Source organism: Vombatus ursinus, unplaced genomic scaffold (assembly GCF_900497805.2).
Source record: "Vombatus ursinus unplaced genomic scaffold, bare-nosed wombat genome assembly UNPS02014791.1, whole genome shotgun sequence".
NCBI classification, from domain to species: Eukaryota; Metazoa; Chordata; class Mammalia; order Diprotodontia; family Vombatidae; genus Vombatus; species Vombatus ursinus.
In genome coordinates this window covers 72222930-72241156 of record NW_020954569.1, presented here as the reverse complement: position 1 = coordinate 72241156, position 18227 = coordinate 72222930, and the positions used below count along the sequence as shown (strand labels likewise).

Sequence of the window (18227 nt, the reverse complement as noted above, 5' to 3'; positions counted from 1 at the left end):
CCATCCATCTCAGTGTGTTTAGGCTAGACAGGACTTAGAACTTACTAGTGTCTTCAAATGTGTCAAGATTTGTCACATGGAAGATGGATTTTATTTATTCTGCCTGACCCCAAAAGGGAGAACTAGCAGCAATGGTTGCTAGACCAATCAGTACTCAATAAATGCATGTCAAATGAATGTTTACAAGAAATTGTTAATGTAATTTAAAAAAAAAAACCTTGCTAAAAATTAGAAATGTCCATTAATGTAATAGACTGCTGTATGATATTGTGAGATGATCATTACTTTAGGAATTTGAATAAAAGCTGTAGGGCTACTTGCTGGAGATATTATAGATGAGTTTCTTGCTTCCTTCAGGGATTGAAGATTGAAACTATATTATCATTCCAGGTAGCTTTCAGATCTATGATTCCCTCTTAGTCAGACACTACTCTAGATTTATAATTTATAATTTCTCATTGCCATGAGGTATTTGTTTTTTTTTAAATCACATTCTTTTCTTACTATGTTATCTTAGTTTTTGTCTATGTTTAGGAGTATATATTTTCTTTTCATCCTTCTTTGCCAAATGTCTCCCATTTTCAATTAATTAGAATATTTCAATTAATTAGAGTATTTAATTTGATCTTATTTTTTAATTCTATTTAAGTACTTTTTAAAATCCAAATCCTTAAAAGTCTTTTGTCTTCTTCTTGTTTCATTCTTTCCATTTTTCTTTTAGAAATCTTAGTCACTCTCAAAAATATTTATTTCATTTTTGGTCATGTTGTTAACTTTGACAGCTACATTTCATGCTGTCATTTGAAAGTTTCCATGTTCTGCTACCCTTAATTAATTAATTAACATAGATTCCTTTACCAAACTGAATACTTCACTTCTACACATGAATACACCAAGACAACCATGATTAACATGAATGAGATAGGCTGGGTTATTGATAAGATGTTAGATCCAAGACATAATGGAATAGGAGTACATATTATGAATGACAATATCATAAATATGCCAGTGATTACATATCAATATCTTACGAATGGCGCAGGAAATATTTGACTTCTTATAAGACCATTGAATTTCCAAAACAATCAAATTTCTTCATTATTATTCCAAATCATAGCAATAATTATAAGGAAAAGGCTAGAAGGAGATCATTTTAAGGGAATTGACACTGTCTATCCTCTTCTCTGGGAGAACAAGTCCATCTTAGTATTATCATCATCAACCATGCATATGCTGTTTTCTATTTTTAGGGGTATGTGCTATGTAAATATGAGCAGAATAATTTTGTGTTCCAGAAAGTGTAGGAATAAGTCCTATTCTTTAATTTGGGATTTCTCCCCTTTTGTTCATAGGTTAAAAGTTAAGGCAAGATCATTTTGGGGAGGAAAATGTAATTACCATCAAGATCGTTCTCTGGTGTCTCAGCTGTATACCAGTCTGAGGTGGGACCAGTACCATTGACTGTCATGGCTGCCACTTGGAAACTGTATTGACTTCCTTTTTCTAGTCCTGTGAAAGACATAAGAGCCAAAAAAAAAAAAAAAAGAACCATTGATTAAAAATGTTTCCATTAGAGTTGTCAAAGCAACAATAACATTAACTATAGCAGTAGAAATCTATTAAATCTATTTTCTGTTTGTTTACAAAGAATAATAAAGTAACAACAGCAGCCTTTCTCTATTTTACATTTTGTTATTCTCCACTTCCACAACAATACACTTAAAGAAATATCCCTAAATTTACTCAACACATACAATATTAACCATGAAGAAACAAGCACAACAGGAATTTCAAGGATCTGTTTCCTTCTAGTTCAGAAGAACTCTTACCTATAAGTCAAGGGAAAAAAAAACATTTTAAAAACATCTTAATTATCTAATGAATTTTAATTAGCTATGATTTTATTTAAAAGAAAAGAACAGGAGTAAAAAGGTATCTATGGAAAATATTCAACCTCTAGTCCTTCAAAACACAAATTTCAAGTAGTTAAGCAGAAACTACATTGTTCCAACTAAGATTATAAAGTTTTGGATAATACGATGTTAATCATTTGACTTTGAACCCAAATTCAACTTGGAACTGTACAAAGAAGAAAACAAAAAGGAAATGTATCCCAAGGAACCCAAGTTCAAAATCTTATAGCCTGCCAATTCCACATTTTATTTCCTTTCCTAAAGACATTATTTCTCTGGTCTACATCTAATTCTAATTTTATCAATTGCTGTTGTTCAGTCATTTAAGTCCTGTCTGATGCTTCATGACCCCATTTGGGGTTTTCTTAGCCAAGATACTGGAGTGGTTTGTCATTTCCTTTTCCGGCTCATTTAACATGTGAGGAAACTGAGGCAAACAGGGTTAAGTGACTTGCCCAGGGTCATACAGCTTCTAAATGTCTGAGACTAGATTTTAACTCAGGTCTTCCTGACTCTAGGCTCAATGCTTTATCTACTATACAACCAATTTGATAAATTACTATAATTCAAATTGTATTTTTAAATGAACACATGGCATCCACTAACCAATGTACATCTCAAACTAAATTGACAAAGTCCTTGCCCTCAAAGAGTTGAAAATAAAAGAAAAACAAAATTGAGATAAACACTAAGAAGCTGGACAACAGACTTGGAAATCACACATCTGTGGACCAAGATATGTTAAAGTATAAACTAAAATAAATGAAAATAAATGTATATAAAAGAGGATCATGCCTGAAAAGGTACAGAGTATCTATACTAGTCATTCCATAAGGCTTTGCTTCAGAGATCTGTGGTCTTTGGGAGAGGATACTCAAGTTAGGTCCCAGGGGCAGTACACAGAAATTGCAATATAAGAACATTCCCAGGATCATGGGGGATTTTCTAAAATGAGCTGAAGAAAAAGTAGAGAATGAAAAAGATTTACATCTTACATTGCTCATCCCTTTTGGGTAAGAGTAGATGTTACAAAAATCAATAGTCCTCAAATAGTGAAATATGAGATTTGGTTCTACTCCTGGGAACCTTACCCCTCAGTTACACCTGTGTCATGCAAATGCAGTTTATCCTGGCTAAGTATGACATTGGGAAGCTTTCTCGCTCAGATGTATTTCCCATCCAGAACAATCATGCTGCTAGCTTCAATCCTTCACAATTCTGGCACTGAGATTACCAGAAGATTTTAGGAACTTCAGGTTTCCTACAATACACCATTGAATTGTCCCTACTCTCACATCTGTGGAAAGGCAGGAGGGCAAAGTGAGAACTGAGAAAACTCCCTCTAAATTCTCTGGATCTCTCTCCTGTGGTGTTAAAAGGCAAAAGAAGGGGATAAGAACTAGACAAAGTATGGAAATAGAAATTTTGTTTCATCTGGAAACCTATGGGAGAATGAATGTCCCCTTTTGTATATGGAGGGATGAGGAAGGATTTTCCTTTTTATTTGTTTGGATATATTATGTAGTTAGATGTCTTTTGCATTAAACTTGTATTCATCTAGTTGGTCTAATAAAAGAAACTTCAATAGGGGTTTGATATTTAGGGTTTTTAGTGTATTCTGACAATCCATTATGTTGAACTATGTGGGTTGTTTTACAAAGGTCAAAATTGAGGGTGGTACTTAGACAACACACACCTTGGACTCGATGAATTTAGGAAGTTTGCATAGTAAGTTAAAGAAGTGAAAATAACTAACTCAGTTTTTACTCAGTTTTTATATAGACTTTATGAGGAAAGAGAGGTAAGTGGTTAAGTGTTTGAGAGGGGAGAAGAGATTCCTTACATACAAGTAGTAGAAGAGTGTGTCAATCCACCTACATTTGAAGATGAACATTGTCATGGAGAGAAATGGGAGCTATATAGCTACAGTGAATTTAGAGAGAGTTGAAGGATGACTTTAAATGGATGGGCATAATACACACATGCACATACAACTGAAGAAAGGTCAGTCTAGCAAATTAATGATTCTGTCAAATACAAGTACTGGCTTTTTATCTTGGTATTGAAAAGAAAGTCAGGTCCCAGAAATGGAAAATCACAACAATGGAACCCACAAGATATGAGCAGAAGGAGTGGTTATATGGAGACAGAGAACAGTGATAGATCATGAGGTAAGATACTAGAATAGAAGTCATTTTATGGAGGAGGAGCCCTATGGATTTGAGAGTTCTAGGATGTTTCACTCACTCTATATTAAATTAGCATGTAACATCTGATGGAAAATATCAGAATTGGAGAGTTGGAAAGGATCTCCGAGTCCAGCAAATCTAACCCATGCCTAAAAGGAATCCCCATTATAACAGGTCTAGGGGTCATATACCCTGCTTCTTGAAAACCTCAAAGATTAGGGAATTCACTCTCTTCTGAGGCAGTCCATTCCATTTTTGGATTATTCTATTCAATGTTCATATATTTATGAACTAAATTTCTGAACTAGGTTTCTGGTCCAGCTGCATGTCATAGTCTGGGAAATATATACTTTTTTTCCTAGCAAATAGATTTAAATTGATATTTTTCAAATTGCTGTGAATTTCAGAGTTGGTTTTGCGATGTTGTGTAGCTCAATGCAATTAATCCAATTGCTCCCGTGAATAGATCCATCTAGTGAGCTGCTTTATCAATATGAAATCCTTCTTTGCTTGAAACTAACACAGAGTACCTTCTATGATACTAGCTAATACCTTAGGTGAACATACATCTTTCTTAACACCTTGTTTGATGGATTTTAATCATTGGAAGATTAGTGAGAGAACCTATTTTTATAGTTACATGTGTCATAATGTTTTGTATGATTTTGATGTAGGTGTGGAAATACATTGTCTGCAGTATTCTTTCAAGGATGCCCTTTGTTCTATTAGGTTAAATACTTTTTTTAGATCAATAAAATATAAACACAGCAGGATCTAATATTTGTGGGTTTATGACTATAAATATGTGGTCTGCCATAGAAATTTACCCATGAAAGCTTGCCTGAATCCTTTTTATTTTTCATTAAGGATACCTTTATTGAGTTTATAGATCATTCTCATGCACATTTTATAGAGATGAAAAAGAACACACATGGGTCAGTCAATAGATCTTGATTCAAAACAAACAAACACAAATTTCAGCCAGAAAACACTGAATCTCCTTCAAGCCCAGGGACATGGCAGCTAAGGGTTGCACTAGTTTAGATATTAGAGGCAAGTTCATTTGCAAAATATTAGGGAAAAGGACAACTACTATAAGCAATGTTACTTTGTACAACAAACCAGTGCAAATCATTTGAAGAGTAAGTAGGCCTGCAGAAAACTATGATAGACCATCCTAAAACTATCATTAGTAAATGAAAGAGGAAGAAAGGTAATGGCCATGAAATGGAACAGCTCTACTGACTTTTATAGTAATCGGTTCTCATTTACAATAATGGTAGTGCCTTAGTACTCTAAGCACTCTGTGAACAAGTGTCATTAGCACTTAAGAAGAAGATGTCCCATCTGGGAGAGCTGCTCAGCCTAAGTACAATGAGCATAAATCTATAATGAGGGATAAGGGTGGGAGAAGGTGATTGGAGATGATTTTACAGACATCCAGAGATTGATTTTTAATATATCTCAAAGAAAGGTAGGTTTCAAGGATTAGGGAAAGGGGTTTGGGAATCATAGAGGGTGGTTTTTACAAACAAACAAAAAAGACTGATAAAAGCATCAGCAATTGCTTACCTGCAAACCAGTTTCCATATTTAATAAAATCTCTTTTTATAATGATCTTTTATAATGATGATGGCGATGATGGTGATAATGATACCTAATATTTATACAGTATGTTAAGATTTTCAAAGCACTTTATATGTATCTCATTTTAGCCTTACAAAAACTCTTGGAGGTGGGCATTATTATTACTTCCTCTATTTATACATGAGGAAACTTTATTTAAACATGAGGAGGCTGAAAGAGGTTAAGTGATTTGTTCAGGTTCATACAGCTAGTAAAAGTTTGAGGCTCGGTTTGAACTCGAGTGTTTCTGACTCTAGGTCAAGTTCTCTATCCCCTGTGCTGCCTAGCTGCCTCTGTGAAAATTTCAGTCATATTACCATATTAGTGATGTTATTTCTCTTCTTGGTACATTTTCAGTTTAAATGGTAGCAGGGTAGATATGAAGCTTAACATAATGGAATAGTTAATATAGAATTTTAGATTGTTGACATGTAGTCCATTAAAAAAGATATTGTGAAATGGAACTCTTAAATTTAGCTCACTGCAATTCTATACTACGTATTCTACTTTTACATAAGAGACATGATGACATCTTTTTTCTCAAGGGAATGAGGGTTTTATCCTTCACTGTTAGAGGATTTATATTTGCTGTACTTTATATTTGAATGAGAATTTCCAAAAAAAAATCAAAGACTCCCACTTATTATTTGTCTAGTTTCAGAAGCTCTAAGATATAATGGCTGTGATACATGAAGTGTGACCTCCCATTTGTCTCAATCTATTATTTTTTTGTGTTGCTTGTGGTGGGTCCTATCTCTCTTTATCATACTTATGGCTAAAAAAATTCTCATTCTGATTCTGCACTCTTGTTTGAGCGGACGATTCCCTCCCTAGGTTCAATGAGGTTATAGCAGTAGAGTCAAGCTCTGCCTGCTCATATTAAACTGGACAATCTCTTTATGCAGGCTTTGAGACAGATCCTGCCTCTGTCATATGATTTTGTCTAGCATAATTCCAGAGGTCCAAATCGCTAGAATATTGGTTACCTAAGGATGACATTTTGGGTGACAGAAACCTGAGAAATCCTTGTCCTAAGAGTCAAACAGGTTGTGGTATGGATTGGCAGACTGCTTCCTCACAAATATTATAGTTCTTTTAATTACATTTATTTAGGTTTTCAGTTGTCTCATTTCATTCCTCACAATAACCTTATTAGGTGAGTAAGATTATTATCCCCATTTTTTAAACTGAGGTTAATAGAAAGTTATATGGGTAGGAAGGGTCATATGGGTAGGACATAATTAAAGTGGGATTTGAATCCAAGTGTTCTTGACTTCAAAATAGACAATAAACATGAATTAAGGCCATATTATATGCCAAATACTGAAGGCAAAAGTCTAGACTTTCAAGGAGCTCAGTCTAATGGGGGAGACTACATGCAAACAAGATATTGACAAGATAAAGTGGAAATAATCAGCAGGGAGACAACACTAGCATTGAAGAAGAATGGGAAAGGCTTGCTATAGAAATTGGGATTTTTGTTGAGACTTGAAAGAAGTCAGGGAATTCAGATGGAGATGAGGAGGGAAAGTATATCTGGCGTGGGAGACAGTGAAAATACCCAGCGTTGGAAGATGGAGTGTTTTGTTTGAGGAATGGCAAGGAAGTCAGTCATTGGATTGAAGTATGCTATAGCAGGGCATAAGGAATAAGAGGGTAAGGATTAGATTGTGAAGGACTTTATCCTCTATATCATACTTCCTGTCTTTTAAAGAATTGCATAATGCTTTTGCCATCTTTTCATTTAAGGTAGTTCAATAGTTCCAAGATTCATGGTATATTGGTGTGGATACTCCTATACTGATGCCAACTGCAACTCCTCTACCCCTCAATATATGTTCTTCTAGAATTGCTGTGCCAAAATAATTCTTCCCATGGTGGTCAAACTTGATTACTCTTTCCAGATTTGACTAGTTATATCTTCACAAAAAGACATACAAGTCAACAATCAATCAACAAACTTTTATTAAGCACCCACTATAGGTTAGATATTATATTAGGTACTGAGACACAGGTAAAAATCCAACATTCTCTGTCCCCAAGGAGTTTCTATTTTATCAGGAGAAGAAGGGGAATATATACACATACACACATATGCATACATATACATACACACACAATTATATACATATACACAGAGACACACATAATTATATATATATATGTATATGTATATGTATTCACACATATACATGCACAGAAAGATTCCTTATTATCTTCAAAGAAAAGTCAGAGTTTCTATTTTATTGTTCTGAAGAAAATAAAGAATTCAAGGGAGACCAAGATAATGACCAACAGTGATGTTAATTTTGAAGGTTGCGAACATTAAGTAGGTGATCTTTGAATAGCAATAGTGTATTATTGGGAGATAATATGAATATTTGGCTGGAAATTTGTAGAAAAAGGAAGTTTCTTAAAGGATCATAACTCCATTCAGGATCAAGTAGAAAATTAATTTACTTTCCCCTGAGAACAAGTCTTGTTGGGGAAAAAAATAGCCTAAGGGTTCTTTTTGAACACACCTTTTCCTTTCTTTTCATCTATGAATTCATTCACATTTCTTATTGTTGTTGTATTTGTTGTTGTTAATGCCATCATAGAAATGGTGGTTTTCCTGTGCCATGCTAGTTATCAACTGGCAGGGGAGACACAAGGAACAATCTGAGGTTAATAATAAGTTGCTGGCTTAAAGACTCATCTTTCTAGTTCTCTGAGAAACAGTTGGGAAAGATAGCATCATTTTTTTTTGAGCTCTAAAAAACTTCCTTCTTTTGCTTAATCACGTCTCGAATTCTTTCCCCTCATTTTTCTAAAATTTTAATATAATATCTGAGCGTTCTTGATACAATTTTTGGGCAGGAGAGCATGAACTAAATAATCTAAATATTATTTGGGGAGTAAGTATGGCTTATGTGACAGAAAGAATATTGGGCTAGGGGCCAAGGCAATCTAGACCAGTCTAGATCTGTCTTTTTGCCTTAGCTTCCTTAAGTATAAAATGTGGAGGTTTAATTAGAAGATCTCTAAGGTCACTTCTAGTTCTAAAATTGTATGACGATCTAATTTCTTTAAAATCATGATAACCCGAGTTGATGACATTTTCAAACAATATAATCTTCCTCTCTTCCCTCCAATGCTAAACCTGTTTGAAAATTGCTGTGCTATTGCTTCCATTTTTCAGTTCATAAAATACCAATACACATTTATCATTATGTTTATTCTATATGGCCATGGAACACAAGAAAACTGTTAAATTTAATCACAAACAACCTCCTGGGAAGAGCACTCAAAATTAAAAACAGCACTTTAAAATTTAGCTGACATGGGTTCCCACAATAAAACTGATAGCAGCTATTTAAAATCTTGTTATAACTCTGAATTACTTTGTTACTGCAGATGTCTCATTATCCTGGGGAAAAAAAAAAGGAAGAAACACCTGCCTAACAAATCGAGGCTTATAAAGAAAATTTAAGTATCTACACCTGAATATTTAAATCACCTAATTAAATCATTCTGGTATTTCTAAATTTCTTATAGCCAAATCAACACACAAATGTGTCTAATAATGAGATTTTAAAACCATGGTCAAATCTTGCAGATTTAAATATCAGGTATCATTGTCTCTTCAGTAGGGTCTATGATTTCCATTTTCTACTAAGTGTATGTTTGTCATCCTGAATTCCCTAATTTTACTCTAAAAATAAGTCATAGCTACTCCTCTCCTATTAATCCATAGTACTTTTTACAGACTCAAGGCTCCCTTACAATTAGGACATTCTTCATGCTCTCTCCACAAGCCACTGCTACGAGCTGGCAAAATAAGGATAAAGTTGATGTTGCCTTCATAAATATTTATAAATATTTATTTATAAATATCTATAATAAATATTTATTATATATTTATATATATTTATATTTATATATATTTATTATATATATTATATATTATATTTTATATATTATATATTATATACATCATATATATTTATATATTATATATTATATATCATATATTATTATATATTTATATATATTTATATATATTATATAATATATAATAAATATTTATTAAAATATTTATAATAAATACTTAAGTCTTTAAGAATAAAGAGGGTATCTGATGGTTTCTAAGATTGTCTTAATTACAAATGAGCTCTGACATACCATCACTCTATGGCAGGTAATCTGATTGAAACTTGATTTTCTTTACATTTGCTATCTCATCAGGATGAACATTCTCCTACAACATAATTACATGCTGTCAGAATTAGGGAGTAACTATATGACAAAAAGATACTATAGTTATGAAGATATAATCATAAGCATGAAAGAGAGACCCAGAGGTGGAAATGGGTCTAGATGACTTGGGTTTCACCCCAAGGGATCAACAATTTAATGAGTATATAAAGCACTTGCAGTCACCCAGTAATAAAGAAACATTTGAGTTTATTTAACCCAGTTAACTATTAAATAGTAAGAATAACTAGTTAAAATATGGAGGTCCTAACTGGTCATGGCCAAATTTTTCAGGTAGGCTTTTCCTCAGACCACCATACCATTTTCCTCTGTCCCTAATGCTCATCCAAGGCAGCCTCATCAGCAGCTTTTGAGGCTACTTTTACTATACATGCCCTGGTCATAAAAGTTGCTAACTATATATCAGAGAAAATTAAAATTATAACCATGTTCAACAAATGCTTTGAAGAGAAAAATAATTTATAATCTTGAATTTGATCTGAGTGTATCCCTCCCTATCTGCCAACACAGTTCACTTGCCAATTTAGTTCATCTAACACAACAGGGAACACAACAGGGAACATAATATAACATTTAATACAACATACCGAGAAAACGTGATACATATGGATATGGGAAGTCTCTATTGATGTCTGGTAGGGAACTCTTGGTGCAAAAAGTTCCTGCGCCAATGTAGATCCCAATACATTCCTTCCTTATTAACTAGGTCTTAGGGAGTTGCCTGAGATGCATAGTGGAGATTAAATACATTTCCCAGTATCAAAATCTAGTTTCAATGGTGAAATTTGAATCCAGGTGTCCTATTGCCCTAGCCTAGCCATCTATTCACTATTCCATATAAGCCCTTATTATGATATACTGAGCCATGAAGATCAGTAGTTTAGAATGGTAGAACTCTCTCAGTTCATCCTGTATCTCCTCCTGCCTACTTGCCCACTCCACTTCTCAAATCATTATTATTCATCATACATGTGAGGTATTCAGCATCTATATATACATATACGTATGTATGAATGTATACATATATACATACATATATATACATATTTATGATATTAATTACAATAGCAAAGTCTACAATTATTACCCACACAAACCTTAACTGTAACTTCCAAGGAGGAATTAATGAGTCTTGATGATAGAGGTAGCTAGTGGCACAATGGATAGAGTGTTGGGTTTGGAATGTGAAAGACCTAAGTTTAAATCTGATCTCAAACACTAGCTGTGTAACTCTGGGCAAGTCACTTAACCTCTGCTTACCTAAGTTTCCTCAATTTTAAGATGGGGACAATAATAGTACCTTCCTTGAATGGTTGTTGTGAGGATCAAATGAGATAACATTTGTGAAAAACACTTGGCAAAGTACCTGATGCAGAGTAGGCACTACATAAATTTCCATTCCCTTCTTTTTGTTAGGGACATGTTGAGTTCAAGGTGATAGGAGATAAACTGGGGTTATTTTCATGTAAGCATTTGGAAATAGAGAGGAAGGAAGGCAGATATAATAATAAAAAAAAAAAAAGAACATGGAGCTAAGTGTCAGAAGACCCAAAATCTACTCAAAGCTCTATGCCTAACTAGATATTTGATCTTGGCCAAATCTCTCTAAGCCTCAATTTTCTCACCTATAAAATGTGGCTGGGTAGAGGTGGGAGTTGCACCAGATGTGACCTAAAGTCTCTTTCAACATTAGGTTTATATGGTACTATAGTGGATAGGGAACTGATGATTTAATGAAAAGAGTTAGGTTTGAATCCAAATTATGTTTCTTCAGTAAGCATACATTAAACATGCAACAAGTGCAGGAAACCATGCTGGATGGTGGGGATACAAAAATAAAATGAAAAAAGACATAGTATTAGTAAAGCCACTTAACCACTCTGTGTTTCAGTTTCATTATTTATAAAATGATGTGGTTTGGACTAAATGATCTTTATTATTCTTTCTAGCGCTGAATGCTCTGTATATGTATATATATATGTGTGTGTGTGTGTGTGTATAGGTACATATGTAATATATATGTAATTCCTCTCCTTACATTCTTACTGCTCCTCTTACTTTAACATATGAGATATCATAATAAGAATATCTTTGAAGATTTGTTAAAAAATTTAAAAAAAAGTGGGGGGAGTTAGATTAGTTGAATTTAAGGCCATTGCTACTCCTAAAATCCTGTGATTTATGCTCCATGTTGGAGAAACAGATAATATTACTAAGATTACTCAACTCTGATGAATTCTTTTACAATAAACTAGATGTTTGATGCTTGTTGTCTTTTGCTCTCATTTTAGCATATTGATCTCAAAATTTGCTTCTTCATGTGCTCTTTTATCAACTAAACCCTGGGAAAACCTTGTCTCTATCATGACTACCAAGATAATATATTAGAATAGTTTAACCACTTAGGAATTTCTCAGACAGCTCTCTTCAGGAGTCTGCCCAAAGTCGTGCCAAACCATATTATTTGTATTTAGCTACTCTGGAAACACTCACATGATTTGCTCAAATTCATTATACTGATCAACTTGATAAAAAGAGTCTCTTGGGATAGAGAATAGGTATCATCAACTTAAACAGCAATGTAAATCCCATAACTCTTCAATGAGTATATGTATTTTGGTGGAAGAAATGGTGTTGGATTTTTGGAGGGTGAATGTATTTTGGTGGAAGAGGTAATGAACGTGTTGTCCCCACCAACTCCCTACCCTCAAATTATGTGGAAGGCAAAACAAGTGCCAAAAGTGTATTTCTTTGGCAGTACATGCTGGACTAGATGAGATTTATGTCCAGGTGCAGATTAGATTATATGACCTTAGATATCCTTTCTGGTTCTTAGATTATGTGATTCTCTGAATATTGGCCTGGTCATACAACAACCTGAACATAAAGAACCCTGAAAGTAAATACTCCAGAAGCCTTCTTCTGTTTCGCTGAAGAATATAATAAATTTGACTCCTTGAGGCTAAAAGAGGAGTGATTCTTCATTTTGGGTATAAGATGCTCAAATGTATAATCTAGGAGGAAGATAAAAGGAAAATCTTTCAGATAGTACATCCCTGACCCTCTGGAGACAGAAAGAAAGAAGAATGTAATCTAGCTGATTAGACTCTGATCTTCAATTCAGAAGATTGGGATTAGAGTCCCAGCTTCTATACTTACTGACGCTGTGATCCTGGTTATTTGTTTCACTTTTCTAAACCGCAGTTTTGTCATCTACAAAACTGACCTGTTAACTCTTACCCCACCTACTTCATAGACCTACAGTGAATAAATTGTTTTGTGAACATAAAGTACATATAAATGTATGCAATTTTTTTCAGGCTGTATGATATTGAGATATACCACGCCTTATGCAACAAAAGTATTTCAGAAAAATTGTGTGAAAATTATGGGTCTCTCTATAAATAGAATAACAGTTTATATACATTAAAAGAATTCATTTTAAAAGATTTTTTGAATTATTTTATAAAGTAGTTTGAGTCCATTTTTTCATGAAACAAAAATATATAACTTTTACTGGCTTAAAATAATGTATTAATTTTTCAGTATAGTACTTATCAAATGCTTGCTACATGCCAGGCACTGTATTGAGCACTGGCAAGATAACACACACACACACACACACACACACACGCACACACACACACACACACACACATAAATACCTCTAGAAAAATAGCTGTACTTATCTATCTAATCTATCTATTTATCAATCTATCTATCTATTTGAATTACTTCATATTCTAAGTAGATAAGAAGGGACTGGAAAAAGCTCTCCTATAGAAGCTGGTTACTTGAGCTGAGCCCTGAATGAAACCAGGGGTTCTAGGAGGTTGAAGTCAAAAGGAAATGTACACCAGGTATGGGGAAAGTCAGTGCAAAAATAGGGACATTGGAGATGGTACGTAATATGTGAGGAACAGCTAATAGGGCAGTAGGGGTAGACTAGAGAGTGGGTAGAAAGGAATAATGTGTTAGAAAATATTTAGAGGATCAGATTGGGAAGAGATTTGAGGCCAAACACAGGAGTTTACATTTGACCCTAGAGGTAAAAGGGAACCACTAGAGTTGAGTGACTCATAAACTCATTGTACTCTTGACAATAAGAAAGTCTGGAAGCAGGGTAGGTTTGTGGGAAAGATAATGAGTTCTATTTCAGATATGTTGAATTTGAGATGCCTATGGGGCAATTAATGTCTAATAGTCAATGAAGAATGTAAGACTGGAGTTCAGGAAAGAGACTAAGACTTGCTGTATTGATCTGGGGATTATCTGCATAGTGGTGGTAATTTAATCCATGGAAGTTGATGAGATCAGCAAGTGAAAGAGTATAGAGAAAGGATTCCAAAATAGGATTTGGGGTACACCCAGTTAGTAGGCAAATCATGGATAAATATATAGGAAAGAAGATTGAGAAGAACTAAGGAAAGGAGAAAAAGAACTAAAAAAAAAAGAGTAGTGTCTCAATAACCAAGAGGAGAGAGCATCAAAGAGGTGATTAACAGTGGCAAATGTTACAGAGAAATCAAAAAGAAAGATTAAGAAAAGGTCATCAGATTTGGCCACTAAGAGATTACTGAAGGGAGTAGTTTCAGCAAAATGATTAGTCCAAAAGAAAAGTTAATGCTAGAATCTAGATTATGGAAGGCTTAAAAGAAAGTGAAAAGAACTTCAGGCACCAAATATAGATGCCTTTTTACAAGGAATTTAGCTGAGAAGGGAAAGTAAGCTATAGGATGAGAGGTAGTATGGATGCTAAGATCTAATGATGTGTCTGTTTTTTGTTAAAGATGAGAAGACTTAAGAGTGCTTTTTGGCAAGAGTGAACGAATCAGTAGATACAGAGAGACAGGAAACAGAGGAGATGATAGTGGGGTTTAATCTGCTGGAATATATCATGGATACATACAAATACGTTGGTTTTGGCAAGGAGAGGGGCCACGTCTTCATCAGAGAAAACAGTAGAAATTAGGATAGAATGGATGATGGCGTCTGATGGTGTCTGTCTGTGGAGTGAGACAAGGAGAAATGATGAAAGGGAAGCTCACAGTAAATGGCTTCTTGAGCTCTTCTGAAAGGATGAAAAGAGGAAGTACAGTTGGAATCTTGAAGAATGAAAACATTTGGAAGAGCTTGCATAGAGTGAGACAGGGAATCAAAAAGGAAGGACGAGGATTCGTAGGATTCCCCTCTTGTGTTGAAGGTCTATTAGATAACACATGTGTAGTATACATGACACTCCATGCTCCCTTTGTCAACACATCAGTAGGAGCAAGGATGGTGGATGATGAGAGTAGTTCAGGATTAGGGCATGGTAAGACAGGAGTAGTCATAGGATAAGGGAATGAAGGACAGGAGAGTAGAGAATGGGTTACAGTTGAGTGAGTTCAACAAAGGGTCAAGATTGGAAAAGCAGGAATGTACAGCTATTTCATCACTAGAGTATGGAATACCGGAAGGGCATGGTGACAGCAAAGAGTAGGTTTAAGAACAGTATTGCATGAGAAGAGATGGAATGAGACTCCAGGATTATGAGCAGATCAAGGAGTTTTTGAGTTGACTTAGATGTGTAACACTGGTGAATGATGGCAAAATCAAGGGTAGGATAATTACTTTGTATACTGAGGTAGATTAGAAAAGTAGGTCACGGGAATTTAGTATATTGAAGAACAGAGGAATGACAGGATTTGAGGGAACATCAGCATGTATTTAATACCCTTCAGAAAGAGTACAAGATTTGAGGTATACACACATTCACGGGAGATTAAGAACCACTGTGAGGCCTCTCATTTGTACAATGTTCACAATGAAATGAAATTCATTTTGTTTTTATGGTACTTAATCTCAGTATTCTTCAGAACTCTCTGAGTGGAGCTTTCAGATGAGGACATCTTGAAAATGCAGATTATCTATTGCTCTGCAACTTCTAGTATTAGGAGGTTCTTAGGGACACTTGACATTCAGTGAAATGCCCAGTCACATAGCCAGGAAGTGTCAGAATCAGGAATTGAGCTCAGGTCATAAGGTTATGAATACTAGGGCCTTGAACACAAGAACACAGGGGTTCTTAACTGAGGGTGATCTAAGGGGTCAGAGGGTCTGGGAACCTGAATGGGGAAGAATATTGCTGTATTTTCACTGTTTGGTTTCCTTTGTAATCCAAGGTATTCTAATTCACACGTGTAAAACCACTCTTCTGAGAAGGTGTCTACAGGCTTCATTAGACTTCCAAAGGGATCAAGCACACACACACACTCACATACACACAAAGAGTTAAGGACCTCATCACTACATTACACTGCCTCTCATTTGTACAGAATTCATACTGCAGTTAAATTTATTGTATTTTTATGGCCTTTAATATCATCATCATCATTGCTAACATTTATTTAGCACTTTAAGAATTATGGAATATAGGGGCAGCTAGGGTGCAGTGGATAGATCAAAGGAGGCAGGAGGACCTGAGGTCAAATCCAACCTCAAACACTTGACACTTACTAGCTGTGTGACTGTGGGCAAGGCACTTAACTCCAAATGCTCAGCAAAAACAAAACAAAACAAAACAGAAAAAAAACCAAACAAACAAGAATTACAGAATACTTACAATATTACCTTATTTTATCCTGACATCAAACCTAGCATGTAGGTGCTATTGTTTTCCAATTTTATGGATGAAGAAACTAAGGCAGACATAGATTAAGTGACTTGCCCAAGTGTTCTACAGCTAAAAAGTGTCTGAGGACAAATTTGAACTTTTCCTGTCTCCAGGTCCAGTGCTCTATCACTGTGCTACTTATCTGCCCTATTCTAAGTCTCAAACTCCCAAAAAAATCAAAGGAGTGACTGAGAAGTGGCTAACTTTTATCTTCTATTAAGATAAAACTTCCATTAAGCAGAAAGAGTGATCTACATGGTTAATGAAGCCTTAGAGTCATCCTTGACTCTTCTCTGTCCCTCAGATCAGATATCAGGCATTGGCAAATTCCTGTCTCTTCTGTAGTTAATGGCAATATCTCTAGAGAGTATGCTGTGTAGTTGTTTCAGTTCTATCTGAATCTTCATGACCACATTTGGGGTTTTCTTGGCAAAGATACTGGAGTGGTCTACCATTTCCTTCTCCAACTCGTTTTACAGATGAGGAAACTGAGGCAAACAGGGTTAAGTGATTTGACCAGGACCACAAAGATTCTAGAAAGGATCTGAGGTGAGCCCAGCACTCTACCCACTGTGCTACCTAGCTGCTCCCTAGAGAGTATATACTTTCTCTAATCTCTATCCATCCTGCTGCCACTTTAGATACTCTTCACCTCTTGCCTGAGCTATTACAAAAGTTCCCTAACATGGCTAGCTCCTTGCTTCTGATTTCTCCCTTCTCTCATTCATCTTTCACATCACTGCCAAATGTACAGAAAAAACCAGTTCACTCTACTCAAAAATCTCCATCAGTGCTCTTTTGCCTATAGGATAAAATGATAAAATACAAGCTCATTGGTCTACTATTTAAATGACCTCTATAATCATGTTCTAGCTGAACTTTTCCCTTTGTGGATTAGAACCTCAGGGAAGAAGAGACCTTCGTGGTGCGGGGAAGTCACAGCATTATGCATATATACCCCAAATAATTAATCTTACTTCTCTGGCCAAATACATCTATAAAAAGACATTAGGACATTAGTCTGGTAGTGGTCACCTACAAAGTCAGGATGGAATGGGAGCAAGCGTCAGGGTGTTTGTGATGAAGTAGATTGTGAATGGAGTTTGGGGACAAAAAATGTTCAATGTGTTGCTGAGAGAACGTTTTTAATGTGATTAAGTGGAAACTCAAGTAGCTTAGTTGTTGGGAGGCAATGCTTGAATTTGTGAATATTATTTCAATCTAGGTTCCTAGTGATTTTAATTAGTTCATGGAAAATTTATCATGAGACTCTAGATTTTGAGACAGAAGGGATCTTAGAGGATATCATGTCCTATCTCCTCTTTTAGCAAATCTTAGAGATTTGCACAGGGTCAAACAAAAAGTAAATTCCTAAGGCAGAATTCAAACTCAGGTCTCACTGACTCCAGGTCCAGTGTTCCAAGCAACAAATTCCTTCCTGCCTCCTAGTGCTAGCTACCTTCAATCTTAATTCAGCATGGGGGAAAAAAAGATTTAATTTAAATTTGAGGGTGTTCTGCCTGGGCGTGGTATCTTTTACTAAGAATTGTCAGCCTGCTTTTATCAAGGAGAGGGCCTAATTGCTAT

General features: G+C 35.1%; 1 protein-coding gene across 1 annotated transcript in view; it reads right to left on the bottom strand.

Annotated features, from left to right (window-relative positions):
• The window catches only part of DCC (DCC netrin 1 receptor), a gene marked incomplete at its 5' end in the record, with an annotated part of 954021 nt that overhangs the window by 238093 nt on the left and 697701 nt on the right, over positions 1–18227 (bottom strand). Inside the window, one exon of the mRNA XM_027869065.1 lies at positions 1399–1509. Within this exon, the coding sequence (XP_027724866.1) occupies positions 1399–1509 (111 nt within the window). The remainder of the gene's footprint in view (positions 1–1398; positions 1510–18227) is intronic.